The 27,428-nt window shown below is 35.3% G+C and overlaps 3 protein-coding genes and 1 pseudogene across 9 annotated transcripts; all 4 read left to right on the forward strand.

Moving 5' to 3' along the window:
* The first annotated feature begins 2,040 nt into the window (after nucleotides 1-2,040).
* Nucleotides 2,041-5,470, forward strand: LOC147391831 (uncharacterized). The gene is made up of 2 exons (XM_086459564.1): nucleotides 2,041-2,326; nucleotides 4,823-5,470. Exons 1-2 carry the CDS (start codon nucleotides 2,098-2,100, stop codon nucleotides 5,167-5,169), a joined length of 576 nt encoding a protein of 191 aa, XP_086315690.1. The 5' UTR covers nucleotides 2,041-2,097; the 3' UTR covers nucleotides 5,170-5,470.
* Nucleotides 5,471-7,600: 2,130 nt separating this feature from the next.
* Nucleotides 7,601-15,685, forward strand: LOC147391832 (protein FAR1-RELATED SEQUENCE 5 pseudogene; annotated as a pseudogene). Of its 6 annotated transcripts, XR_015183054.1 has the most exons (6): nucleotides 7,601-7,792; nucleotides 7,887-7,960; nucleotides 11,919-12,029; nucleotides 13,760-13,806; nucleotides 14,958-15,022; nucleotides 15,109-15,685. The product of XR_015183054.1 is annotated as a protein FAR1-RELATED SEQUENCE 5 pseudogene, transcript variant X4 (transcript). The 6 variants fall into 6 exon arrangements; XR_015183055.1 differs by lacking the exon at nucleotides 11,919-12,029; XR_015183056.1 differs by lacking the exon at nucleotides 11,919-12,029 and having other exon boundaries at nucleotides 15,129-15,685.
* Nucleotides 15,686-17,484: 1,799 nt separating this feature from the next.
* LOC147391833 (Na-translocating NADH-quinone reductase subunit A) lies at nucleotides 17,485-23,261 on the forward strand. The gene is made up of 3 exons (XM_086460234.1): nucleotides 17,485-17,857; nucleotides 22,294-22,391; nucleotides 22,620-23,261. The coding sequence occupies exons 1-3, from the start codon at nucleotides 17,806-17,808 to the stop codon at nucleotides 22,905-22,907; spliced, it is 438 nt and encodes a 145-aa protein (XP_086316360.1). The 5' UTR covers nucleotides 17,485-17,805; the 3' UTR covers nucleotides 22,908-23,261.
* Nucleotides 23,262-25,381: 2,120 nt separating this feature from the next.
* Nucleotides 25,382-27,428, forward strand: LOC147391834 (beta-1,2-N-acetylglucosaminyltransferase II). Its single transcript, XM_086460228.1, has 2 exons — nucleotides 25,382-25,793; nucleotides 26,021-27,428. Exons 1-2 carry the CDS (start codon nucleotides 25,759-25,761, stop codon nucleotides 27,315-27,317), a joined length of 1,332 nt encoding a protein of 443 aa, XP_086316354.1. The 5' UTR covers nucleotides 25,382-25,758; the 3' UTR covers nucleotides 27,318-27,428.

The following is a 27,428-nucleotide window of genomic DNA, read 5'->3' on the forward strand; positions in this document are numbered from 1 at the left end:
TTGATCAATCCACGTGTTTCATCAGTAGAGCTTAGTGCTAAGTTCTCAAAGGGGTTGGTGGGGGGAAGCACACCCATTGCTAAGGATAGAGGCGTCAATAGGTATTCATTTAACTAGAATTGAACGATAAAACATTTTTGGATCTCCTTTTATTAGAATCAATTAGAGTTAGATATGTTGGAAACTAACTAATTGAGAACCAAAATCAATAAGAATTATGAATCGAGAAATGAAATCATTTAAGGAGAGTTTTTTTGATAGTTTGGATTCTAGTTCCATTTATTTGAGAATTGAAACCAAGAAAAATTAATGGTTCTAATTGAACCAAAAGTGACCCATTGACACCCCCTATCTCGGGGGGTCTAAGACAAAGTCCCCGACTGGATCGGGCAAAATTTTGTCAACGGGATGGTAATCCTAATTCGTTAGGACCATTTAAAGTGGTTTAATTATGCGAGAATAACATAGTGAAATCATTTTAACTCCGTGATTTTCCCTAATTCAAGGTTCTCCCTGTAAATTTGTGTGTTGTAGTTGATTTCTCTTTCTTGTTCATTATCTTAAATCAACATTGTATCCAAAGGTTGAAGGTTGGAGCCTTTCCAACAAGTTCTTCCATGAGCTAGTTGCCCTTACTCTTTCGCGAGTGCAACATGTGAAAGTTGTGTGAATTCATCTATGTTCCCAAACCAAACTAAACCGATGGTTGGACCAAGTCCGTCTGATTTTCATAAAATTGGTTTGTTTAGTGAACCATGGGTTTTTCATGAACCATTTTGGATTAACATAGACAAATTTTCAGTCCAACCGGGTTCAACTTTTACAATATTTCTTTTTTTGGAAAAAAAATGAGATGGTCTATATGTCCAAGTTTTGCTGAAGGAATGTAGTTTGTGCAGATGGAGATTGTTGAGCCGTTGAGGGAAGGCATGAAAATGGAGGCAAAGAGGCTTTCTTATTGAGAAAGGATATAAACGTGTCAGATTTTAAAGCTTCCATACAAAGAGTGTTTTGTGATTCAAGAATTTAAAAGAGAAAGAGTAGGCAACCAACCAACCTACAGTTATCTCTCTCCCTCTAACTTCCCAACATCTTCGATAATAACTAGGGCAAAACCAAAATGGCAATAAAATCCCTCAGGATTATATACAACTACGATATTGCCCCTTTGAATTGAAGTTAAACTTAAATATAATTTAAATTATGACCAAATCATCTTTATTTTAGAGAAGCTTGTATTGTCATGGCAACTTTAAATTTTAACACACTACATGGATGATTTAATCATATATAATCCATGTATTTTCCAATCGATGGCACCTCAATTTTTATTTATTTATTTATTTATTTATAAAAATGACTTAAATGTCTTCATTTTCATTCTCAAATAAAAAACCCACGGATTTCTACACCAAACCCATTATCCCTAATCTCCATCATCTTCAACCTGGCGATTTTCTATCTTTACCAATCTTTAAATCAATCTCAAGAAAATGGTGGATTTTGGGATAAATTTTTTTGAGAAATTGTTGCAAGAGGTTGAAGAATTTGGAGGTGACATGTTTTTGAAGAAAAATCAAGGATTTTTGACTAAAGGTTGGAGATCGATTATGGTATTTTAGTCATTATTTGTTAATTTCTCAGAGAAAATTGAAGTCAAGGGCGTATGTCGTCAATTTAAAAATAAAGGATTATCTCAAATTCGTCAAACGTTGGTCACATTTTCATAAATATCTCTATTTTGGGCATTAAAACAAGTTGGTGTACAATATAAGTTCTCCTATTTAGTGTTTGTTTTTTCTTATTTATGTTTTTTTCTTAATTAATAAAATGTTTTTTTTTTTTCTCTATGAGACCTTATGGCTTCAAAGATAGTGGCATTATAGTCATTTTCAACTTACATGGCCCAGTAATTAGTGAACTATATTATGATATACAAATCTTTCTTAAAAAAGTCAAAGCCCAACGATAGAATTGTAATTTGAAGAGATATAGATGTCATTTGCATAATCATTAATTTATATAAACCAAACCCTACATCATTCTTCAGTTCTTCATGTATACGTTTTAAGATTAAGAACTACAAACGTAAACAAAATGAGAGGTTTTCATGGCTGTTTGGTTCTCATTCTTTTCTTCCTGATCTTGATTAATCCTTCGACAGCCAGATGGGAGAACCCACTAGTCGAACTATCAAGCCACGATGACCTCGTACAAATAGCTGGTTACGGCGAAGAGAAGCTTTCCTCGGTGCTAGTCATGGGCACTGTTCTTTGCCAGACTTGTATGGATGGAGAAGATGAACCTCGTGCATGGCCAGTCTCAGGTTCGTAAAACCAACTTTTGTTTCTCTTGCTTTTTAATATATATATATATATATATATGTATTGGATTTGTTTTGAGCTCTTAGAGGAGATGAGAAGTATATATAGCAAAGAAAATATATATATAGCTTCGAGTGTCAACCGGACCTCGGAGAATTCATAACTTTGTAGGGTTTCGAACATTTGACCTACCCTTCTTGAGGAGTTTATCAAGGCTCGGCTTGCCACTAGGCCAACCCCTTGGGGTTAAAAAAACTAACATAGATTAGTTTAGATTCGCCGTTTAAGAAACCTTTACCAATAGCTTAAATCCTGATTTTGGCGAGTCGTTACATTCATGTGTGAACGATTTTTAAGACCATTTCAGATATGTGAACAAAAAAAACAAAAAACAAAAATTGAAATGAAGGAGAAGAAGAGTTCAAATCCTAATTATCTTGGTGTTTTGTCTCGTTTACTAGTGATTCCTCGATTCAGACCAAAGAAGCAATGTCACTCGATTATTATCAAACTGATTGCAATCTTGTTCTGTCCGTGTAGTCTATATAAACAAGGATTCAACTTGAATTCTAATGCTCAAAACCATATCTAACTCATATAAAATTAAACCAAACTGATCCAACCCAATATCCATTTTATACCCCAATAGAGATCGGGTCGATTTTGCAAGTTCTTGGGTTCAACCAGTTGTAGGCACGGATCTCTTTCTAACCCAGATTTGAACCGAGTCACTATCTCATATCCGATCCATATATCAATTATTAGGGTGTATCTTAAGGATAAAAACCTACTAAATATGTGTTGGACTGTTGGGGTTTGGACAAAGTTTGAATTTACGTCCTAACTAGAGAGGTCATTTGATAGTCTTTTAACCTCTCAAGTTGATAAAAAGAATGAAGTGGGTATTAATTGCCTTTGGATTCAATTAGAAATTATATTTGTAGTATCTTGATCCATTTGAGAAATCAATTTTCCATTTATGTCATTTTCTAATTTTATCAAAGAAATAAGAAAATGAAATTTCCAATTTTCCAATAGAATAATGATTTTCTAACACCCCCTTTGACATACACCCCCTAACGTAGCATTTGCTAGAATCATAGATCTTTTTCCTTGGGATACACAACTGCACATATTTCTGGGGATGTGCAGTTGTGTATCCCAATGAAAAAGATCTATGATTCTAACTCGTGCCACGTCAAGGAGAGTATGGGGGCCACAATATGAAAAAAGCCCAAATTTGACAGTCTTGGGCTGTCAAATTTCATAAAATTCGACGGACCAAGAGGTTGAATTTTTCATTGTTAAATTTTTTTTTTTTGTAAGTCGAAATTGTCAAATTAATGAAGGATGAGAGAAATTTGACAGCTCTAAGCTGTCAAATCTGGGAACATCAAGAATTTCAATTGTCCTAGACCGTCAAAATTCAATTTCTAAAATTCGTGGACCTTGGCCCGTCAAATTTTTATGTCGAATTTTCCAGTTTTCACTTCAAAAAATCATGACGCTTTCCAATAACAATCTGATCGAGTCTCTTACGATGTCTGATTAATTGGATCAATCCTTAATCCCAAATCATCTACAACTCTTTTCAATAACAATCTGATCCGGGTCCATTACAATATCTGATTAATTGGATCCTTAATCCCAAATTATCTATCGAATTGTCATATTGAGTCGAGTTCAATTTGTTATAATACAATATTTTGAAAGTCCCAAGGGAGCAATTTAAGAGGGAAATAGGAGAAGCAAAAGAAAGAAATATATTTTTATTTATCATATTTGAATACTTTGCTTTTGTTTTCAAATTAAGTAATTTATTTACTTATAAGATAACTGATTATGCATGTCGTCACGTTATTATATTTGTTTGATATAATGCAAGCCATCTATGAGTGTGCCAAACTGAGAAGTCACTCTACCTCTCCTTAACATTTCCTTCTATATTCTTGCTCACTAGAAGGTGGTATGTGCAAACACACATGTCTCTCAAGGGTTTATTTGTAATTCAAAATAATAATTAAAAAAGATGATTTTGAAGATTTTTAAAAAGAGAAAAAGAAAGATATTTTTGTAATTTTCAAAACTAATCAATGTGATTTTATTATTAGGGATTGCAATTTCTTGATTTTTTACTAAAATGACCCTGATTATATTAAGTTTAAATATTAAAGTGGGAGTATTTTTGGAATCCAAATTTTGGTGTCGAACCACTTCTACTCCGCCTTCTCTCAGTATGATAGTATAGATGTACCACCAAGGTTTTGAAATTCACCCGAGACTGAGATATGACTTGCCCGAGTCATCTTGTATCATTCGTGTACGAGACAAGATGTCGAAATTGAGATTTAATTATTTCTACTTCTTCAATTTATAGTTTACGGCATATCTAAAATTTGTTGAAGATTGAGAAGACTAACCGGAGCCATCTTGATATTGTTTCTAAATGTGAAGAGTCACGATATTGGATATAATCTAACATAAAGTTTGTAATCTAGGTGCATTGGTTGTGGCTTTGTGCAAAACTGGTCGAACAAAGATGAAGAAATTGAATCGGGCAAAAGGGACAACAGATGAGTACGGAGATTTCATAATCGATCTACCTTCCCATCTCCATGCAATCCCAAATTTAGACAAGGCATGCACTGTTAGGGTTCTTCGTCTACCCAAGAAGACGCCATGCCATCCGGTTTTTGTTGGAAGACCTAAAGGAATAAAATTATCATCATTTGGAAATAGCATCCGTGCTTACACAACTGGAACTATCAGGTTCCAACGATCATCTAAACATTCACATATGTGCCTAAAGAAATTGGCACATAACAAAGAAAATGAGACATGGTGAGGACACAAAGAAGCTTGGGTTTGAGGACATATAACTCAATTAGATGGCGCATCTTGTCACGACGTTGAGGATACGAGCTCCATCCCAATCTACAAAGAAAAAGAAAAAGAAGAAAGATAAGACAGTATATGTGTGTATAAGTGTGTGTATTGTAATACATATTGTTATATGACCAAGTTTTGGATACGATCAGTATATCATCACGTACGATATACTTTTCTATATCATTAAGACTTACTTGATGTATGTACATACGGGCATATATATATAAACATAAAATCGCATACGTGTTGTTTAGGTAATGCCTTGGCCTCCATAGACACATGGAAAAAGACTCATTAAGAAACACAAATCCAATGGTCGCATTGTATGTGATAGGTTATGAGTGTTTGGGATATGAGTTTCATCCCGACTGTTGGATTTTGTGTGCAAACGATTGAGATTTAGTATTTCTTTATGAGTCTAAATGTCACGATTCTATCATGCAAGTAAAAAAATAATAGTTTTATCATATAACATATTTAATAATAAATTTCAACTTAAGGATGTTAGCCAATATCAACATCATGATCATCACCATTGTAAGTGCGTTTTCTGGATTGCCGTTGATACATCCTATAAAATGTTCACGACAAGAAAAAAATTTAAACGAATAGATGACCTAAATAAAATATGAAAAAATGAGGCTTTATTGACAAGGATCCCCACAAATTATGGGGTATATCCCCAAACTTATGGAGTCATTTTATATATTACGAAAAGTCAATACAATTGGTTCCCAAGAAATGTTATTAGGATATTATTCGAAGACTTTCACTTCAATGTTTTTGAGTGATTACTTGGAGCATCGTATTTGACACTTGTGTGTATATTTCGATTTTGATGAGTTGAAATTGAAGTGGTACTTCTCCATGATGATGATGGTGATGAAAATCCTGAGATCTCTAGCAATGTATCCTCCTCTAGCCATTCTGAGGTTACTACAACTAGAGACGTCCACATTTAACTTGATCCAAGAAGGTTTCTTCCCAATAATCGGGATGATACAAACTTGTCTTCGACGAGATTATGACTAGATATTTCTACAAAATGAACATTAAAAAATAGATGATTAATGGATTCAACCTCTTTGAGGGACGTCGCATTGAGAGGCCATTTGAGAATTTATCGGCATTTGAACAATATCAACATGACAAGATTTGTGAAACCAAGTTTCATTTTTAGTGGTATTAATTTTGGCCATTTTCTCTAGCTAAGACCCGGACTAATGATGCCATCTCATGCTGATTTTGATGGACTGACATTTGGATCACTTTCTATTAAGATTAGTTTATTTATTTATTTATAAAGAAATAGTTTTCTTCAAAAACTTAGCCGTAACAATCCAACTCTTGGATCCATGAGGTTTCATAGTTACTCTAACCCTATGTTACTTGGTTCGTCAATTCGAATTTAGATTTGGAGTTTGTGGTTCGCCAATCTAAAATGAACCCAGTTCGTAGTTAGGGGTAGGTAGAAAAAATTCGTTTTTGGATTTGCTTTGTATATATATATATATGGACAATATATAAATAATAAATTAGTAAAATAATTTAAATTTTAAATATGAACAATAAAAATCAATTAAAAAAATATTTGGTTCATCAAACCCGACCAAAATTCAATGGGTCCACGGTTCGCTTGATCTTACGAACCCAATACAAACTAGTTCGTTTCGTACTGATTTGTGTTTGAGACTAGTAAAAACGAATTGGATAACATAGCTCCAACCTACGAAAGAGAGAAAAGTATTTATCTCATAGATATTGTATCCATTGCTCCTTTGTTTTGACAAGAACCCTCTAACAAAGCTTAACCATTCTCGACAAAAACTTATCTATATATACTAGAAGGAAGGTGGCATGTGTACATCAAAAGGATTTATTTGTAATTTAAAATATTAATTATAGAATTTTTTAATATTATATAGTAAAATAAATGAAAATTTTTATAAATTCGAAACTAAATAACGACTACAATTTTCTTGATTTTTTTATTACCAAAGGACCTTAATCATGTTAAATTTAAATATAAAAGTAGGCGTATTCATGAGTATTCAAATTTTGAACTCGACTCTACCTTTACGGGCTTAATATCCAAGTCTTAACTCTTATTTTCGGATGGGCCAAGATTGGCCCAATTAAAAGCCTTGCAATCTCGGATCAATGGATTTTTTTTGACTTGCTGACCAATTAGTCAACTATTTCAGTAGTGAGAAATCGATAATGCTGCCGTCAGCCCCGATAAGAGGCATGATACCCGTCAGATTAGCTTCAAGACAAATCCCAAGGATCATCCAAGAGTGAAGGGCCATGGGCTTACGCTCCATCCGATATACAGTATCAAATTCCAAAAGTAATATAGTCCTCCGGAGCACTGTAACACAGCTATGAAGAGAAACCATAGTACCAGACGGTCACATATAGCCCTCTTTGTTCCTCAGGAGCACTCCTCCTCCTACCTCTCACTACTAACTAAAAATACAAGTTTGATCTTCCCGCGCTTCTCTCTCTCCTCTCCTCTCTTGCTCTACAATGGGATGAGAGAATTTGAATTGTTTGGGAGATTAAAGTTGAAGTAAAAGGTCGGTTTGATTGTTACTTGTTTCTTCATTTGGGTTAATTTCAGATCTCTTTGGTTGTAACGTTTATCTCATCAGATATCTACTTTCTGTCCAGTTTTTCTTCGATTTTTGGAAGAAAGGTTGTGATTTGGGTCATTTTGAGGGATTCAGAGTTGCAAAGAAACTAGGGTATTAATCTCCCTTTACAAAATCTTCAGCTTTTTAAAGTTCACGTATTTTAATTAATTTTTCATCTTTGGTTGATTTGATTTTCTTCTCTGCAAAATTGCTTCTTGATGAGGTAATTTTATAGACTTTGTTCATTAAGTCAAACCCTTTTGTGGATTCACCCTTTTAGTTAGTTTGATTGATAATCATAGAAAGCTCTAATATCCACAAAGTTAGTGTTCTAATGGAGTGAAGATCCTGTACTCCCAGGAGTTGGGTTTGCACCAAATGGTTCACCCTTTCAGGTCTACTTACCCCAAAATCAGAAAGACTGGTGTTTTCTAGCCATTGGATTCAAGTCATTTTTTTTCCTTGAGCAGATGATGAAAGAAATGTTTGATGCCAACAACTAGATATCACCAATAAAAAAACTAGATATCACCAATCAAGCTAATTCTTTTGTTTTGTTAGAATGCTTTTTTTTTATATATAATTTGGATTTGGGTTTGATATCTTTTATTGTGAAAGTGAACGTTTTCCCTGTTTAAATCGTTGCTTGAACTTAGGAGTCTAGACTTAAAAGCAAATATCCTAAATTTGGTTGATTTATGCGCATAAACCTTGTTGAAAGTTCTCAAACACAAAGAACATACTCAATTCAAGCACTTGTTTATGGTGTTTATTATGAAATCCACTCCAGAAGGAATCTCATGCGTGATGAAGTCATGCTTTATATTTGATTAGAAGGAACATGCAAGTTGGCAGTTATAAAAGAACAAGAGGAACACCAGAGGGACATAAATGGAGGTAGTCAGAGCACACTTGAATTAACATAAGACATAGATTTCGATAATTGAATGGGGGAACAATATTTCTTCAGCTGACCCTAGATTTCTTGGTTAGTCTTTGATGATGATGATGATCTACTATTTGGGTATTTTGTGAGCTACCTTTTTCCAAACTTTTAAAAAAAAAATGTAAATTGGTGTATGTGTAGGTATAATATGGAGAGCACAAGCCAGTATGATTCATTGGGTACTAATGATGCAACATTTGAAGACATTCCTGAATGTGGAGATACTCATGCTGCACAGGGACTTCCTTCATCGAATGATCTGTGTGCACCTAACGAAGTGATGTTTTCCAAGCCACTTGTTGGGATGGAGTTCGACTCTCTTGATAAGGCATATCTCTTCTATAATGAATATGCTAGGACTGTGGGTTTCAGCATACGCAGAGCTAAAAATCGTAGATCAAATATCGACGGAGAACTTCTCTTTCAACGATTTTGCTGCTCAAAGGAAGGTCATCGCCGAAAAAGGCATGAAAATGATGATGGAACAAAAGTAAAAGATGGAGTCATAGTGAAGGTGAGGAGACGAAATGTACGGTCGATAAGAGTTGGTTGCAGTGCGAAATTAGATGTCAAGAGGACAGCCAATGGAAGATGGGTTGTGCAGAAATTTGACGAGGAACATAACCATGAATATGCTCATCAAGGAGAAAAGCATTTGCTGAGGTCTCAAAGGCGGATGCAATCTTCTCAAGGAGACGACAATGATATACGGTCAAAAATGTCCTACTTAACTGGAGAAGCTGGTATGAGTGACGAAAGGAGGAAGAAACCTGAAAAAGGAGCCGTGAAGGTTGTCCTAGATTACTTTACACAGATGCAGACCGAGAATCCAGCCTTCTTTTATGCCGTACAAGCTGGTAAAGATGACCAGATGCTAAACTTTTTTTGGGCTGACGCTAGGTCAAGGATGGATTTTGGTTACTTTGGGGATGTGATTTACTTCAGTGCAGCTTATGGGACAAACAAGTATGGACGACCATTTGCTCCAATTCTAGGTGTAAATCATCACCTACAAACAGTCTTGTTTGGTTGTGCAATGCTTTGGAACGAAAATGAGGAATCATTTGCATGGTTATTTGAGACATTGTTGATAGCGATGTCTGGGCATCGTCCAATTGCAATAATTACTGATCTAGATGCAGAAGTGGAAAAAGCAATTGAACGAGTATTACCAGGAACCCACCATTGTTTATCTTTATGGCATATTTTCCAGGACGCACCTAAACATTTGACTCACCTCCACAATGTGAAGGATGGGTTTAATACAGATTTCAAGAAATGCATATATGAGCCCCAGTGGAGCGATGAGTTTGAGACAAGGTGGGCATTGTTACTTGACAATTATAAACTTGGTGATAATGAGTGGCTCATTAGTATGTACCAAAAGCGGAATAGGTGGGTTCCAGTGTATTCGAGGGACATCTTCCATGCTGACATGACGATGATTCAACGAATCGAAAGTATAAACTCCTTTTTTGATGGATACCTGAATGGGTCACTTCCTCTTAATGAGTTTGTTAAAAAATATGAAAATGCACTCTCCCATAGACGTGAAGAGGAAATTAATGAAGACATTCAATCCCAACAAACGAGACCCATTTTGAAGTTAGACGTTCCAATGGAACAACAAGCAGCTGACATTTACACAAGATCTGTGTTTAAAGAGTTCCATAAGGAGTTTTGTGAGAGTTTTAATTACATTGCTGAAGAAGCAACAAGAGTAGGGACGCATTGGACATATGCGGTGTCGAGGTGGGGACAAAGTAGGAGTTGCCTTGTTAATTTCAACTCCTGCAATAATGATATTCGGGTCAGTTGTGATTGTCAAAATTTTGAGTTCTCAGGAATTCTTTGTAAGCATATCTTCAAAGTGTTCACAGTGAGAAACATTATGTTGGTTCCAGAGGTTTACTTTAAAAAAAGGTGGACAAAAAAGGCCAAACTTGGGGTTGTTTTGTATGAAAGCAGTACGGAATTGCAAACTAGCTGTCAGAACTCGCTGGCCGTGCGCTACAATGATCTTTGCCACCTGTCTTTTAACTTTTGTGCTAAGGCTGCAGTCTCTATTGATGCTTACCAAATTGCAAAGCATAATATGGAGATGATATTAAGAGAATTGGAAAAAGTTGCTGAGGAAGAAATGCATGTTAGTCAGCCTGACTTTGAGCACATTAGAGGTTTACATTTTCCATCTGAGGTAGTTAATGATATTAGGAGCTCAAATCACCTAATGAGTGAAGAGAATCAAACCTTACCTCCGACAAACCAAGTAACTTTGCAAAACCCAGCAAGAGTCGGGGATAAAAGAACTGGTTTTTGGTTACGTTTATAGTGTTGTAAATCTACTTGGGCACTTGAATAAATATATGAATTTCTTTGTTGTGTGCTGGATATGAATATTTAAAGACATTGAATTTCATTATTGAGTATTTATGGAGAAATGTGACAGCTGAAGCAATTCAGTCGTGCAAGAATTATATAAATTTTATGCTTGTAACATGGTATGCATCCAGCATCCCTGACTGTAGTAACTTACACATCCTTTCCTTAACTTGTCGAAAATAGTATCTTCTAGTCTTCTTTTGAAGAGAATCATTTAAAGCGTATGTTGATTATTTTGGATGCATTTGGTGCACCATTTAAGTGAATAACTCTTCTGAACAATTAACAATAAAAGATCCACAATTCTTGGGACATCACAAGATTTATTTGTTTTTAATGAGTAAAACAGAATAGAACTAAAAAGTATAATTGCATATCCAGTTCCTTGGTTGATTTTCATTTTTGGGAATTAGGACATTCTAAACCTATTTACTGTTTAATAATCAATTAAATACTGACGCATAGTAACAGTATCACCACTGTGGCCCATCCTTTCTGATGGATACAAATTTTTTGTGTTTCATCCAATTTTATAGTTTAGATCTTGGGGAGAATATTATATGACTTTTTGAGAAACCAAAGCATGGAAGCTATAGGAGTGGTGGCTTTTGAAGGATTGAGGACAAGTCAGTTACTTAAAAGAAGAAGAAGAAAACTAATGAGAAGTACAAAATAAAACTTCTGACATTGCTATTTTTCTCACATACGGCATCTGTGTCTTCATGTTTTGTAATACAACAGGTGAATGCGATGTGAATTCCATGCTTCTTATTAAAAGGATGCAACTTTTTAAACTATGTAGTATATTTCAGGACTTTGAAGGCATAACCATGCCAGGTGTGTGAGAAACAGGTAATAGACTCTGGTCTATGATCTATCCTAGATTTTTATATGATTATTATAGTGTTAGCCTATTTCCTTGTCTATGCTTTCATTTTCTTCATCTAGACATAAACGTACAAGCATACTTGAAGATTTTCACCTTTGTACATGAATTGAATCATGGATATTTACAACTAAAACAAAAATTTATCCAATCCTTTGTACAACTGATACCCACCTAAATAAAATGTTCTCAAAGAAAAAAATTTACATTCCTGAACTATGGATAATCACTAATAAGAAAGATTTAACTTTAAAATTATTCCCTCAAAAAATTCAGGTTCTCTGATATCTATTACATAGTCTTCTACAGATGCATGTTTTTCCTATCCAGATTTCTGTGAATTCTTATTTAAGAACTATGCTTGCTTCTGTATTGCTGACGCCAATTTTTTGGATAATGCTTTGATGATGATGATCTTCTTGTGCATAGCTTGTTAGTTTCTGATCCTTTTGGTTTTGGACATCTGGAAAAACCTTTTTTTTTTTTCTTCTTCTGTTCTTTGGCAAGGTTCTCATCTTCATCCAATAATCTGTGATTCCATTCGTTTATAGTCTTTATTTTTTTTATCAGTTCGGTTATAGTCTTTATTGACACATACATACAGAAACATTTGTATTGATATATCTACTATTTTCCCAACAATAAAAGAAAATGTTAATACATCTCCTCTGGAACGGATTCATGATGCTCATTCCACCCCCACCCCCAACAAAAAAACAAAAAAACTGCCCATTATCTTTTAATTTTGCAATATCTGCCAGTGTTGATTTAGTATCCCCTTACCACCATTTATGACTTGTGATAGTTTTATTGTGATTCTGACATTAATGCACATCATCAACAAATTTCCAATCATGAATCCTGACCACCCATTTGGCTCTAGATATAATTCAATGGGGAGCCAGATTTGCTCAGTCAACCTTAAATTTTGAGCTAATGATTTGGTGATGATGATGAGCTTCAGAGAAATAACACCTTTTCTTCTTTTCTCAGTTGTTGTCTGCTATAAAGATGTCAGTCCATCTTGTAAGTCATTGTCCTTGCTCTAGGCCATTTGATTTTATACAAGAAGCCATGTTGTTAGCAATAAATATGGATATGATAGAAATGATGCAGACACGGAATCTACTTAAATATAACTTGTATGTCACTGTTATTTGCACCCCATTCCATTTTGATTTTGGGAAAGCTTGCCTTTTGGGACAGTTTTGATCCCTTTGAAAGCTGATGGTGAGATGCGTTTGTGTTTATTCTTTCACTCTATTTTCCCTCAAATCATCTTTTCTTCTATTTTGGTTTCTTTGCTTGAGAGCTATGTTGTAAAGTCCTGCGTTCGGTGGATTGTTGATGAGCACTATATGGCGCCACACATATGAACCTGTTTTATGTGATTCAGGTCTCAGTTTCGAAATCCCATGAATAGTCAGATTGGTTTGGGTAACCTGGTGCATAAAATTCATATGATACCCGAACACATGGAAGACCTTGGTCAGGTTTTATCCAATTCTTTGACCCAATTAATAACTGGTTGATACAAAAATATACCACCCAACCCATTGGCACCCCCATCTGAATGTTGTGATATGTGACAGTCAGTTTAGTTAGTAATACTTTTGTTGTGAGATGTGACAGTCAGTTTAGTTAGTAATACTTTTTGCTATTAATTCTGACAAGTAGCATTGTTTTTTCATGACAGATTGGAAATCCCCGCTGATGACAAGTAGCATTTTTTATCCATGAAAGGTTGGAACCAACTTTTTGAAGCCTGGATAACAATAAATTTATGTCCAAATATGAGAATTTGTAAATCATTTAACATAGCTGAATTTTTCAAGGGAGACATAATGTGTTCATTGTTGGCTGAACATTTCACATCATTTTGTTGCTCTCATTCACAAAAACATTTATGCAGACTACCCTTTACAAGAAAATTACCTTTTAATTTACTGAACCGTGGGACTGAAAGTCTTAAAGCGGAATGGTATTAGACCCAAATGGATCTTTTGCCATCCTTTGTGATCCTTTATGAACTGTGGATCGAAAGTTGGTTTGACACATTGCAAAACAACTTTAAAAGGCTAGGTATACAAGTAACAGTGCCAACTGTCACGGGCACAAATGTATAATGGGCCGCCTCCTTTCCTCAGTGAATTATAAGGGGATTGATCCAGGATGATTTACTGTGCACAAGAGGCGCAATTATGAATATAAAAGGGTCACAGGTTGAACTAGGGCACAATTCGTGAGCACGTGACATCTGGAGCAAAGGCGGATAACACAACCCTCAACACTCCCCTTCACCGATAAGAGTGGAAAATTCCTTTGAAGAGACTCAAACCCGTGACCTATACAAACCTAGCGCTCTGATACCATGTTAACAACCATTTGTCCCAAAAGACCGATCTGATGAGGAGAGGTGCAACTCATATATAAGAGGGTCACAGGTCTAACTGGGGCACAATACATGAGCACGTGACACCCGAGAGCAGAGACGGATAACACAACACTCAACATATGCGTCTAATGTACTTAAAACTAATTTAAATGCAAGCATGTAGAAAACTAGTACTACTTTGGAGGGAAAGAGATGATGTACATGACAAATATATGAAAACTTTAAAGGTAAAATGTCGTTCACTAGGTGATACAATTTATTTAGAACCTTTTTGTCAATCTGATTGAAAGAAATGCTTGGCAACAGCAGTTGAGATGACTGACAAAAACGAGGTGAATTGTTTTAGAAAGGGCGAAATGGCCAAGTTAGCTCAGATATATCCATTCTCACGATTTTCTGTTACATTTTAATAATTAAGAGAAGATCACTGCAATCTTTTAATTGCAGTGAGGGTCAGTTCCTGCTTTGTTCGCATTGAGAAGTGCTACTGCTCTTGCAGGTCGGGAATCAGGATCAATGGCAGACATTGAAGTTCAATTTTCCTCGAAAGCGGCTACGTCCAAGGTATGTTCACATGGTTCTATTATTTATGTTTTTATCATGTTTTTAATGTTGTATTGCATGCTTATTACTTATGGATCTTGCAAAAGATTTGTTTTGATTTTTGTAGATAGCTGGACACCTACCAGGAAGAACAGATAGCGAGATAAAGAACTATTGGAACTCTCAATTTGAGTAGAGGAGAATTCACAGCTGCAAAAAGGTCCAGTGGTGAAATCCAACCAATCATCTTGGACTTAACCAAGATAGGTGGTGTGTGTGTGTGCGCAAAACAAAAGGAGGTTGTGAGTCCATTGTTGCCGAAGAGGCCTGGAGGTAGTGGTGGATGGTGTTGGTTATGTTGAGTGTATTGATATTTTGGGTATAGAGATATAAGCGCCACAAGAAGTTTCTGTTGATAGAGAAGGCGACGGATTTGGGTGAAGCTGTACATGTGAAGGCATTTTGTCACGGCCATATCCTTGTTAGCAATTTGGAATACAACAAAAATTTGATACGTGAAAGATTCGAGTTCTATTCGATTTTGGGTTGCAAAAATCCGGTCTAAAATTTGATAAATGGAAAATATGCGGTATATGCTTTATTCATGTATTATCCATCTCATTTCAAAAATTCGAAAAACAAAAAATTTGGTAATATGATGGTTATGTTAATGATGATAGTGATGACGGAATAATTCGTGATGTTAATGGTTAAAGTGATGATATAGTGGTTATGATAATGAGGGCATTAAGGTAATTGTTCCATTGGTTTATAAAAGAATACCAAAGTCAAGAGAAAAATCACCAGTTTAGAAAATTAAGGTGGTATCTCAAATAAATATAGAGGGTTGTGTCATTATTTTTTAAAACATGAAATAAACATTTATCACATAAAAAAGATGGATTCTTCCAAAATTTTGAAGCATGGCAGCTTCAAAGTCAAACTCGTGTAATAGGTTACAATTTACAAGTCTACACTTTACAACATATAACAAGTTACAAGACCATTTTTTTCGATCGAGTTTTATAAATATTCATAAAAAATGTAAAATTTATATATAAAAATGTGTTTTATTATTCTTTTAATTTAAAGTATGTGATTTATTTAGAATATTGCAATAATATGAAGAGTAATACTTTTATTGAAAAAAAAAAATAAGAAAAATTCGTGAATTTTTCGCTAATTAAACAAGAGATTGTTAACAAGGGGCCATATAGCCCGATTGTTATTGGATATATATGATATTAATCTGATAGCTTATAAGTAAGCTGAACTTGAACCCACGACCTTAAAGTTGTTTTGCAATGTGTCAAACCAACTGAACTATGGGTCTAAGCCCAACCTCATAGCAATTTTATTCTCAAAATGCGTTGATAATAGGTTTTCATTTTAATTATCACGAAGCATGACGATTACAACATTAAACCCATTTCGAGCAGTTATAAAGGGCTAATGAATGACATTTAGTGAAGTAGAGGGGGGAAGGGGCATTTTCAAGGTATTAATGAGTTTGTTGGGGGAAACAATTATGAATCAAGTCTAAATCCCTAATTGGATCCAAAGCACGCAACCTCTCAAGCATTATCTACTTAAAACTTTTTGCAACTTAGTTACCTAAACTTTGTTGTTCTATTTTAACTTGATTGTTATAGTCGTTTAACTAGGCACCACATCGATGTTCTAGCGAGCATAAGATCACCAGATATGACAACCATATTCCACTTATATCATCTAAGAAGATTAGATTCCGCTCATCTCAGTGAAAAAGAAAGTCCAATCTCCAACTTGCATCTCGAGGAGTATGTAATAAAAAAAATTATAGACTAACATGTGTCAAAACTTAAGAAAGAAGCAATCCTGAAAAGTGACGTCAGAAGAAATGTGAATATGAGAAATTTGATATGGTCCGAAGATGAATTGTTCAACTAGCGATCTCCAATATATTAATAATTTGGACTCTTATCCATAAAAAATGTATAAAATCTTAGTCTCTCCAATCCTAAACTCTACTCAAAATTCTTTTTAACCCTTAGTTAGGCAAACACTATGCTCGTAGTGAGTGTGATTCTAATTCGTTCAACGATTACAAGTTGGAAGCTAAAATTATAGCAAATGCAAATGCTAGCTAAAGCTAGATGAAGTATCACCTAAGCTTCTTAGGACAATTTTGGAATCTAAATTATTGATGCTTGATCGAGAAGATTTGTGTTGGAGTGACCCCAAGATTGTACCTCATCTTGCACTTTTTTTTTGCGAAAGTGTGTGTGAATCGTACACACTTCCCCGTCACAAAAGTGAGATATGATGTACAATCTTGAGGTCATCTCTGCATTATTCAATTTAGAAAAATCCATGTCGTCCCACCCATTAAAGAATATGTTCTTTTATTCTCAAACCAGACCCTACTCTTCTCAAGAAATTTTTTTTTTTTTGCCAAATGACCCTCAAATTTTCAATACCGAAACTACCCTTCTATACCTGCATCACGTTACCTACCGAAAGTGGCAAAATCGTCACGTTATGGAACTGTTCTGAGTTCCAACTATTTTCGTCTGTATTTAATCCAGAGATGTTGCTGAACCGCCATTCCTTGTAGCTTTTTTATGGTTAGGTTTCATCTCAATCTTTCGATTAGATTTATTTTCCTTTTCTTTTGGGGGATTTAGAAAGTAAATTATCATTGATCTTGGTTTTTTCTTCTTCATCTTCTCATATACTAATCTCGTTATCTTTTCTTGAGATTCGTGAGATTTCTGGGCTTTCTTCGCCCTGTAGGCCTTGAAATCCATGATCATCATTGTCTCATGGATCCATCTTCAGTTCAATCCACTCCTCAAATCGAAGAAGATGAGTGGGGTAAGATTCAGTGTTTCTTGTTGATTTTACTTTTACATTATCTACTATTTAGTTATGAATATTGCTACTCATTAATTGAAAATGTCAATTTTTTTTAAAGGTTTATGTGTTGATGAAGATGAAATCTTGTTGTGGGTATTTATATTTCAGCTCTGTTAATGTTCTTAGATGTATGGGTTGTCTGATTTTTCTTTCAATTTTATTTATGATTTGGGTATTGTAGAAGTAATCTTATTAGGAATTTTTTTTTATTTTTTATTTTTTATTTAATATTTGAACTATAAAAGAGTTCTGTTAGGAATTTAGGATCCAATTCATGTGCTTTCTTGATCTTACCTGCAGTTGTGAGTAGTTAACGAAATTGTTGCTTTGTGTGTGTGTGGGTTCCATTTATACATGAATATTGATAAACGGATGCCTTCTAAAATGGAATTACATATGTATTTTTGACGTTTTAGGCATGTTATGTGGTATGAAATGAAGTCTACTTTAAATGGTAACATGGGGTTATGCCTTAATATCTACATTATTTAGACGTTTGATCTAGCCATATTTGTTGGTTATGGTTTGTTTGTCCTTTGTGAGACAAGAGTATGCTCCTCTTGGTCATGAGTTCGAAACTGAGTGCAGCCTTTGGATAAAATTGGTTCAACGTGGTCCCCTAGGGAGACTTAGTCTCACCAATGTGGGGATACTCCCTAGGTCACCAAAAAAAAAAAAAAAGAAAGCATTCAAATTTTGAATGATCGATTCTTTGCTTGTTTGGCTAAGTTCAAACTTTTAATTGAAAATTTGCACCCCAAGTTCTACTACATCAGCTGGTGTGGAAAACTCTATGCCATCTTTGAGTTCTTTTTACCCATTTTAAGTAAATACGGAATCGGCCTCTTACTGTTCAGCGCATCTGTGCCGTAGTCAATATTCTTTAGCTAATACAGGGTCTTTATAAACATTATTACTTTTTTAGTATGTATAATCTAATGGCTAGGTTTTAGCATGTATAATCTAATAGTTGATGTTGTTGGGGCTGCCCTTTTCTTATCTGCGGTGAAGAATCTCATGCCCCCTTTTGTTAAGACAACTTTGTGGCCACAAATCCTCCTGACTCCTGACTACCATGATGATATCTTTTAGGTAATCACTTCCTATTCTAGATTCCTGGTTAGCTTCGTGGGGTTCTAGTATGGTCTTCCAATACCCCGGTTGGAATACTGTCTCTTATGCTATTATTATTATTTTTAAGAAATTTATTAATCAAATAGATGTAATTTAACTTCTGTATATGTGGGTGTCATGGTGCCATGTTCTAGTAACCATGATGATGACTCTACCTATGTGACCATAGTCACCAAGACGTAGTATGGGTTTAAAATGGTAAGGAAAAAACCTTGGAAAGAAGGAAAAAAGAACAGAAAAATATATTAAAAATTATGAGAACTACAAGTTTTCTAGTTGTTTTTTAGCCAAAAGAATACTATTGAATATTTTTACATGATAATATGTTTCCATACATAGTTATGTGGAAAAAATGAGCATAGATTAATTTCATTAACAGAATAAAGGGGTTGAGAAGACCTATCTAATCACAAATGTTGTATCACTATTTATTCTGGTTCTAAAAATCTAAGATCCCATTTAAAACAATAGTCCTCAAAAAACACCCTCTTAAACTCATCAAATAGCTTGTTCCAAGAGAATAAAAAGCTAAAATACTGATGATCACTTCTTGTAGAGTGTCTTATCTCCCTTCGAGTGTCATATTGTTTATTTCTTTTGGGAACCCCCAACATACTGTGATGGGAGTTAGTGACCACAAAACTCTCCTTCTATACACAAGAGTCATAATCTGCCAGTTTTGGAATAATTCTAGAATATACTTGGGGAAGATACAATGAGTATGGAATAATGATAAGAAATGATACCTAATCTCCTTGATGAAGGAACAATGAATAAAGAGGTGTTATATTGATTTGCCATCAAATTAACACAGGAAGCAAAGGTTTGGCATTGAAAAATCCCTTTTTAGTCAAGTGATCAATGGTAGAACTCTATATAAGGCAGCTAACCCCAAAAAATGCGACCTTCAACAGTATTTTCATACACCAAATAGACCCAACATGAAAGTTTTTGGAAGATGAATGCATGAAGGAAGTATAGAATAACTTACTTATAAAAAAAAAAAGAATAACCTACTTGAGAAAGATCTATCCTTTGTACGAGTCCAATACCTTTGATTCTTTTCTAACTACACAATAAGGGTGCGAGAGATTTGATTACTAAGATTGGCTATATCCTGAATCTCTCAATCATTAAAATCCGTCATGAATTCAAAGTTCCATTGTAGCTCACTCCCCTTACAACACGCGAAGCCTTGGCAGGTTTCCACACCTTTGACCTTCCTTAATACTTTCTCTACCAACCCTAAATGTTATTCTCATGCGGAATTCAGGTAAAACCTTAGTAATGCCTTTCCAAACACTACAATCGTATGATGATCTCACCTCTCCACTATCCCAACCAAAGGACCTTTTGCCATATTGACTCTTCTCAACAGGCTTATTTTCCAAACCTCCATGGCCATAGGAGAGCATGATTCATATACTTGAGCACCCTAACACGTATCCCCATTCTTTTTGGAGTGAATATTGGCTTTCACTTTAGGTGGTGGAACTTCCAATTTCCCTCCATTTCATTTTGGAGAAAATCTTTGACTAGTTTTCTAATGTTGCATCAACACTTGAGGAATAGAAAATAGAGATAATAAACGTCATAATGCTGGACAGGGTGTTTTTTTTCATCAACGTCAATTTACCACCTTTGGTGTGTATTTAACTTTTCATAAGCCCAATCTATTTCCCATCCTTCCATTATTGGATCCCAAATGTTGGCACTTCCATAAGATGTAGAAAGAGGCAGGCCTAAGTAGGGGGAAAGGACTAAGCCCCCTGCTCAGCAGCCAAAGGATCATGCAAACATGTGAATATTTGATGCCACTCCCACCCCATAGTTGCTACTCTTTCGCACATTGGTTGCCAAACTAAAGATTGCCTCAAAATAAAATAGAAATCCTCTCAAGAATCTCAATCGCTCTAGTAACCCATCCAGGAACTCTAGAATGTCATCAGCAAACCACATATGGGATGCTGGCTGACCTTCTTCCTTCACTACCCAGCCTAACAAAGACCTAATGTACACAACTTTTGAAATAACTGATTGAATGCTTCCACTATTATGACAAACAAACATTTGGGTAGGTAATGTCCTTGCCTCAAACCTCTAGAACTCCTAAAATGTCTGCTTGGCTACTATTGACCAAAATAGATAAGAAAGCCGATGACACACACTTCATGATCCATAACGTCCATCTCTCTCCAAATCCTATATGAACTAGCATGTATCACAAAAGCTCGCAACTCACATGATCGTATGCTTTATCTAGGTCAATTTTGCAGAAGATTCCCGAGCTTCCTGATCCAACCCATGGATCTACTCATTCATCCGTATTTAACACCCCATCCATGATTTGTCCACCTCTTACAAAATTCTCACTCTAGCTTGGTAATAAAGTGGATGACTTCCTTTATCTTGGATGCTAGGACTTTTGCGATGATATTGTACATAATCACACTTTATTGATTGGTCTGAAATCCAAAATATCATCAGCACAAGGCTACAAATGTGCTTTTAGAATAATAGTCGAGGAAGTTTCTTTCTTGAAAATCCTTGATAACTAGCTTTAGATCATTGCAAATAATGTCTCAGCACCCTTGAAGAATTCAATAGTGAACCCATCAGGCCTTGGGGCCTTATCTCCACTCATAAAGGCCATTGATTGGAACACCTTGTTTATAACTATTGGACTCAGATTACACTGAGAGTGCCTTCCAATATGCTCCTTTTTGTGTATAGCTTTTAGTAAAAGCTCAACACTCCCCCATAACTGCTTTTTCTAATTCAAGGACCATCCAATTTTTTTCTATTTCTGATAGATGGTTAGTCTTTCGTGATTGCTTGCCTGACTGAAGATTTCATGTTATTCACCCTGTTTCAACCATTTCACTCAATCATTTTCTCCAGCTTACTTCTTCCATAGCCATCTTTCATTATAGTTCTACTTTTAAGATGCATCTTCTAATTTTCCTTCTTGGGGATAAGCTCCAACTTTTTTGTTTTGTTTTTGACACATTGGGTGTGACTTATCAAAAGAAGTGAGTATGCCTGTTACAAGGACCATTTTTTACCTTCTGTCTCATTGGCAGGGAATTTTTTTTCTCCCAACTGAGCCCCATTCATCATCTTGTTTATATTTGACCTTCATTCAAGCTTTCATGGTCTTTATAGAATAACTGGAGATATCAGATATCTACTTAACCTTAAAGATTACAATGTGTAGAGTCATATTAGTCAGTATCACTGAGCCTTTTATTTTGTTTCAGATACTGATGGGTTCGTGATCCCAAGCTTGACAGTAGGAGAATTTGATCTAAGTAAGCCAGATGTTCAAGAAGTGGACTTCAAACCTTCATCTCCCAAGGTGAGCAAGAAAAGTGTTTTCTTTTTACAGAATGAATTAGGAGAGAGGAAACAATAAGCATTTATCAACAACAACAAAAAAAGAAAAGAAGGGAAAGAATAAGCTTCTGTTTGTATTTGTTCTCTGGTTACTTGCATACAATTGCTTGAACGGTAGAGTTCGTGTATCACATTTTTTGTACTTGAGATTTGTAGTTGGTTCTAGCTTTCTACTTTTATCCTTGAACAGACTTCGAAGGAAGAGGAAAAAATCTACTTGGGGCCACACGGGGCTCCTCCTTCACAAGTGAAGCTGCAAGAGCAGAACCTGACAGGTCGTAAGCAGCGGTTCAAACAAAAGCTGAAGGAAGCTGACCGAAAGTTTACAGGGACGACTGGTAGGGAGAACAAGGTGGATAATCTGCGAGAGCTTGTTGGCAGTAGCAAGGGAAGTGCGACCATGCCAAAGAGTTCTGGACGGGATTGGCTTGATCCACATTGCCATGAGTCTCAGTTTGAGAGGTCATATTCTCGATAAAAGTAGGAATTTGTTTCAGTAACTTCAAGATACTTCAGGTCTTTGGTTCTCTGGTTACTAAGTACCTATAATAGGGGTCCAAGGAGTTGCTCTTTGAGATGTTAGATACACTTATGATGGCCCATAGAAAAACTAAAGTTCACATTTCATCTACACAAATAAGGCCATTCTCATATTCAGTAGATAAGCAATTCTACTACAACTTCGTCAACACAATACTTAAGTGGTACTAGCTATTATGGCTGTCGATGGATCTGATTTGATCCGGATCAAATCCCATTTGACATACAAAATATAATTAAATTTCTCTCATTTGATACACAAAATATAAATAAATTCCACATATTAAACAAATATATGAGTAGTTTATTTGGATCTGGTGCTTTTTAAATCTTAATCTTCAACAACATTATTTTTTGGTGTTATCCTAATTTTGTGAATTTTATTTAATCCAAATCTTTTAAGAGATTGGGTTGCAAGGACCAGCTTGCCCCATTTCTAAGGCTTTTATTTTAAATCTCGTCCAATCTACTCGGTCTCATTCGTTCATGGACTAGACGAGATGTCAAAACGAGTTTTAAAACCATGTTCTAAAGAGAGGTAAAAGTTGATGAACCCTTTTTCTATTTTTTTCTTATTTTAAAACATAAATTTATTTTACAATTTAATTTTTATCTTAATGTTGCATGGTAATACATTCCCTTATTCTCCTCTCCCACTTCATGGCTTCTTTAGACAAATGCTAACCATCATCTAAGCCCAAAGTTGATTCACTTTCTTTGCTTCTTCTTACTCATTTGTCTATAATTTTGAGAAAAAGAGTATTGATAAAAAAATCATACTCGGCCACTTAAGAGATTATTTTTAATTTTTAATTAAAAAAAAATACAAGAATTTAATATCTGACAAACATGAGTAAATATGTACAAGTGTTCTTAGTTTGTAGAAGAACATTATAAGAATCCCATTATTTTCTTGAGCTCATGTTTAGAAGATTTTTATCCATATCTCAAGTTAATCATATAATTTACCAATATATGAAAGAAATTAGATAGTTTTTGAAGTTGGACAAGAAAAGAGGAGAAATAGATTGACACTATGTATATTAGATGACTTGATTGACACAAGGATTAGTTCAAAGAAAGAAGGATAATTGTGATCAATGAGAGGAGTTTCGTAAAGGAATAATGACTACTCCCCTCCTTACAAACTCCTCCACACTCATGTGATTATGTTTTTATTGGGATAAACAATCACACATATTTATGAGAATGTACAATTGTGTATCTTAAGGAAAATCTATGGTTCTAACACATGCCACATCAGGAGAGTATAAGAGAGTTATCTAATCTTCCCTAATTCATAGGTGATGGTCATGTAGGATTTAATTTGTTAAGTTGGTTGATTAGTAGTTTGGTATTATTTATTCATTTCATGTTTTATTTAGAGTCCAACTAGTCTTGCTAATTTAGTGAGGAAAACATAACTCACTAAGACTCATCCATTGTCTACAAGATTTGGAGATTTGTAAAATAAGACCTTGAGATTCGTAAGAAATCTTGAGTTCTTGATGAGGATGGATGAGTCTTAGTTAGACATGTTTTCCTCACTAAGTTAGTCTGGAACACTTTTTCCTTTTATTTGTGCATATTACTTGGAAGTTAAAGTCGAATTATACCCGTACCATTCTTATCATTTTGCAATGATTTTTTTGCATGAAGTATTAAATCATTAAATGTATATTCAAATTGTACTCACATTTCTTTCTTTCTTTTCTCATTTTTATGGTTAAAACGATCTCAAAGTCGCTTTGTAACAAGTCAAATCAACTGAGTTATAAGCATGATTTTAAATCTCATCCGATTCGTCTTGGTATTGTCCACCAACGAGGCAAATTAACAAGTCGCCTCAAAGAGTGAAACCATGCTAAAAAAATCAGTTCATTGTTCATTGTTGAACAAGATGACTCGAAAAAAAATTGGATGACTCGATCGATACATCTCGGTCTTGTTCATGGACAAGAATAAGCACCAAAACGAGTTTTCTACTTAATTAATAATCCTTCACAAAATCACTTACTATGTTTCGAGTCACCTAATGAATTACCAGACCTACTCATTGATGTCATGGGCTCCACCCATCGCAATTCTAAGGAGTAATGTTAAAGGGCAAACATCAAACATCATTGCTTGGAACATTTATTGAAAATCAGATAAAAAGCAATAAAGCTAAATTGTGTTCACTCCCCCAAAGATTAGAAAGGAAGAAAAGGAAAGAGAAGGCATGTTTCATAGATACTAGTTGGTGGAACCATGTAATCATTATTGACACGTGTCAATAAATTAATGTGAAGTCAAATGATGTTCAACGTGGCAGGCTACGAAATCAGGAGTTGGGTTGTAATCCAACTCCTAGGAGTACAGGATACAAATACTCAAATTCCCAAGTGGAAAACGATTCACATTCCACAAAGACCACACAGAAGTCTTCGTGACGTGAAGCTCGAAGTGGGTGGCAAAACTCGTCAAAGTTCCAAATTCTACAACTCCTAGATTTTTCCTAGAAGCCCTCGCTTTGAATTGGTCCGATCTAAATTCTCTATTGTTGATTTTCGTGGTTTCCCTTTTCTTTACTCCACGAATCTGAAGATGGGTTTTTCTTTGTTCATCAATTCATGCCGTCTTCAAACCGTTTTCGATTAACCTCAGTCTATATTTGCCATAACCTTACTGGTTTTATGCGTCAGAGATATGGGTTTTGTGAGATTTTGCCTACAATTCTTTGATTCCTGTTGTTGATTTTGATTATTTTCAGCAACTACACTTGGGGTTTTCTTCATTTGATGCCATAGATGTTGGAATCACATCAAAGAGTTGATTTTTTAAGGTTTTAAATCATACCCATTATCTCATTTGATCTATTTTTAATTGGGTTTTGCAGATTTTGATGTTCAATAGTTTATTTCTTGGAATTCTGTTTTTTTTTTTGTCCTCTCTGTTGTAGGAAATAGGAATTGTTGTGTATTTCTCTGATGCTATATGGATGTTGTATTTAATTCTGTAGTGGGCGTTTTGTGAGTATCTTAAGTATATAGGGTTGATGGATTTTTATAGGATACCCCGTGTTCAAAATGCTGCGTTTCGCCGTATACTGCCCCTGGTTTTGGTTACTTTGTTGGGTGTTCTGTTATTGGTTTTTCTTCTCAAAACAAATTCAGCTTCACATAGTATGATCTGGGCATCTGATGAAGTTGATGAAGGGGGCAAATTGAATTATGATTTATTCAGTTTTATAGAAAGACCCAAGTTACCTAAACAGTCCAAATTGTCTATTTTGCTGGAGAAAAAAAATCGGTTGCCCCCACGAAACTTAGATCTTTTCCCAAAATTAACTAAAGGCCATATAAGTATCGTTCTCTATGTTCACAATCGGCCCCAATATCTCAAAGTAGTGGTTCAAAGCCTTTCTAAAGTAGAGGGTATCGGTGAGACGTTACTGATAGTTAGCCATGATGGGTACTTCGAAGAAATGAATAAAATCATAGAGGGTATTCGGTTCTGTCAAGTGAAACAAATCTTTGCTCCATACTCACCCCACTTGTTTTCCGATAGCTTTCCTGGTGTCTCGCTGGGGGATTGTCAATCTAAAGATGACTCATCAAAGATGAATTGTAAAGGGAATCCGGATCAGTATGGGAACCACCGATCTCCAAAGATTGTGTCGTTGAAGCATCATTGGTGGTGGATGATGAATACAGTATGGGATGCCTTGGAGGAGACCAAGGATGGGTTGGGACATATTCTTTTTATAGAGGAGGACCATTTCATATTTCCAAACGCGTATCGAAACATCCAACTACTTGCAGCGCTTAAGCCTAATAAATGCAAGGATTGCTATGCTGTAAACTTGGCACCATCTGATGTGACTTCAAAGGGAGAAGGGTGGGAGAATTTGATCGCAGAAAAGGTTGGAAATGTAGGTTATGCTTTTAATAGGACCGTTTGGAGGAAGATCCACTCGAAGGCGAGAGACTTTTGCTTCTTTGATGATTACAACTGGGATATAACAATGTGGGCAACTGTTTATCCCTCATTTGGTGGTCCTGCTTACACGCTAAGAGGGCCTAGGAGAAGCGCGGCTCACTTTGGGAAGTGTGGGTTGCATCAAGGGCAAGGAGAGAGGAGTGCTTGCATCGATAATGGTGCAGTCAATGTTGAAGTAGAAGAGATTGATAAGGTTGCTAATGTTAAATCAGATTGGGAGGTGCATGTGATCACACATCAAGATGGGTATAAAGCTGGATTCAAAGGATGGGGGGGCTGGGGGGATGAGAGAGATCATCAACTGTGCTTGGATTTTGCATCTATGTATCACTTCAGAGACAACCCATCACATGAATTGAAGAGTTGAATTGCTTGTAACATTGTATCTTGAGGCATCTAATTGTTGTAACAGGCTAGGATTCAAGATTTTTTTCTCTTGAGCATAATTTAAAAGATAGATTACCAATTATTACTACCA

This window comes from Akebia trifoliata, chromosome 11 (assembly GCF_017979445.1).
Source record: "Akebia trifoliata isolate Shusen 1 chromosome 11, ASM1797944v1, whole genome shotgun sequence".
NCBI classification, from domain to species: domain Eukaryota; kingdom Viridiplantae; phylum Streptophyta; class Magnoliopsida; order Ranunculales; family Lardizabalaceae; genus Akebia; species Akebia trifoliata.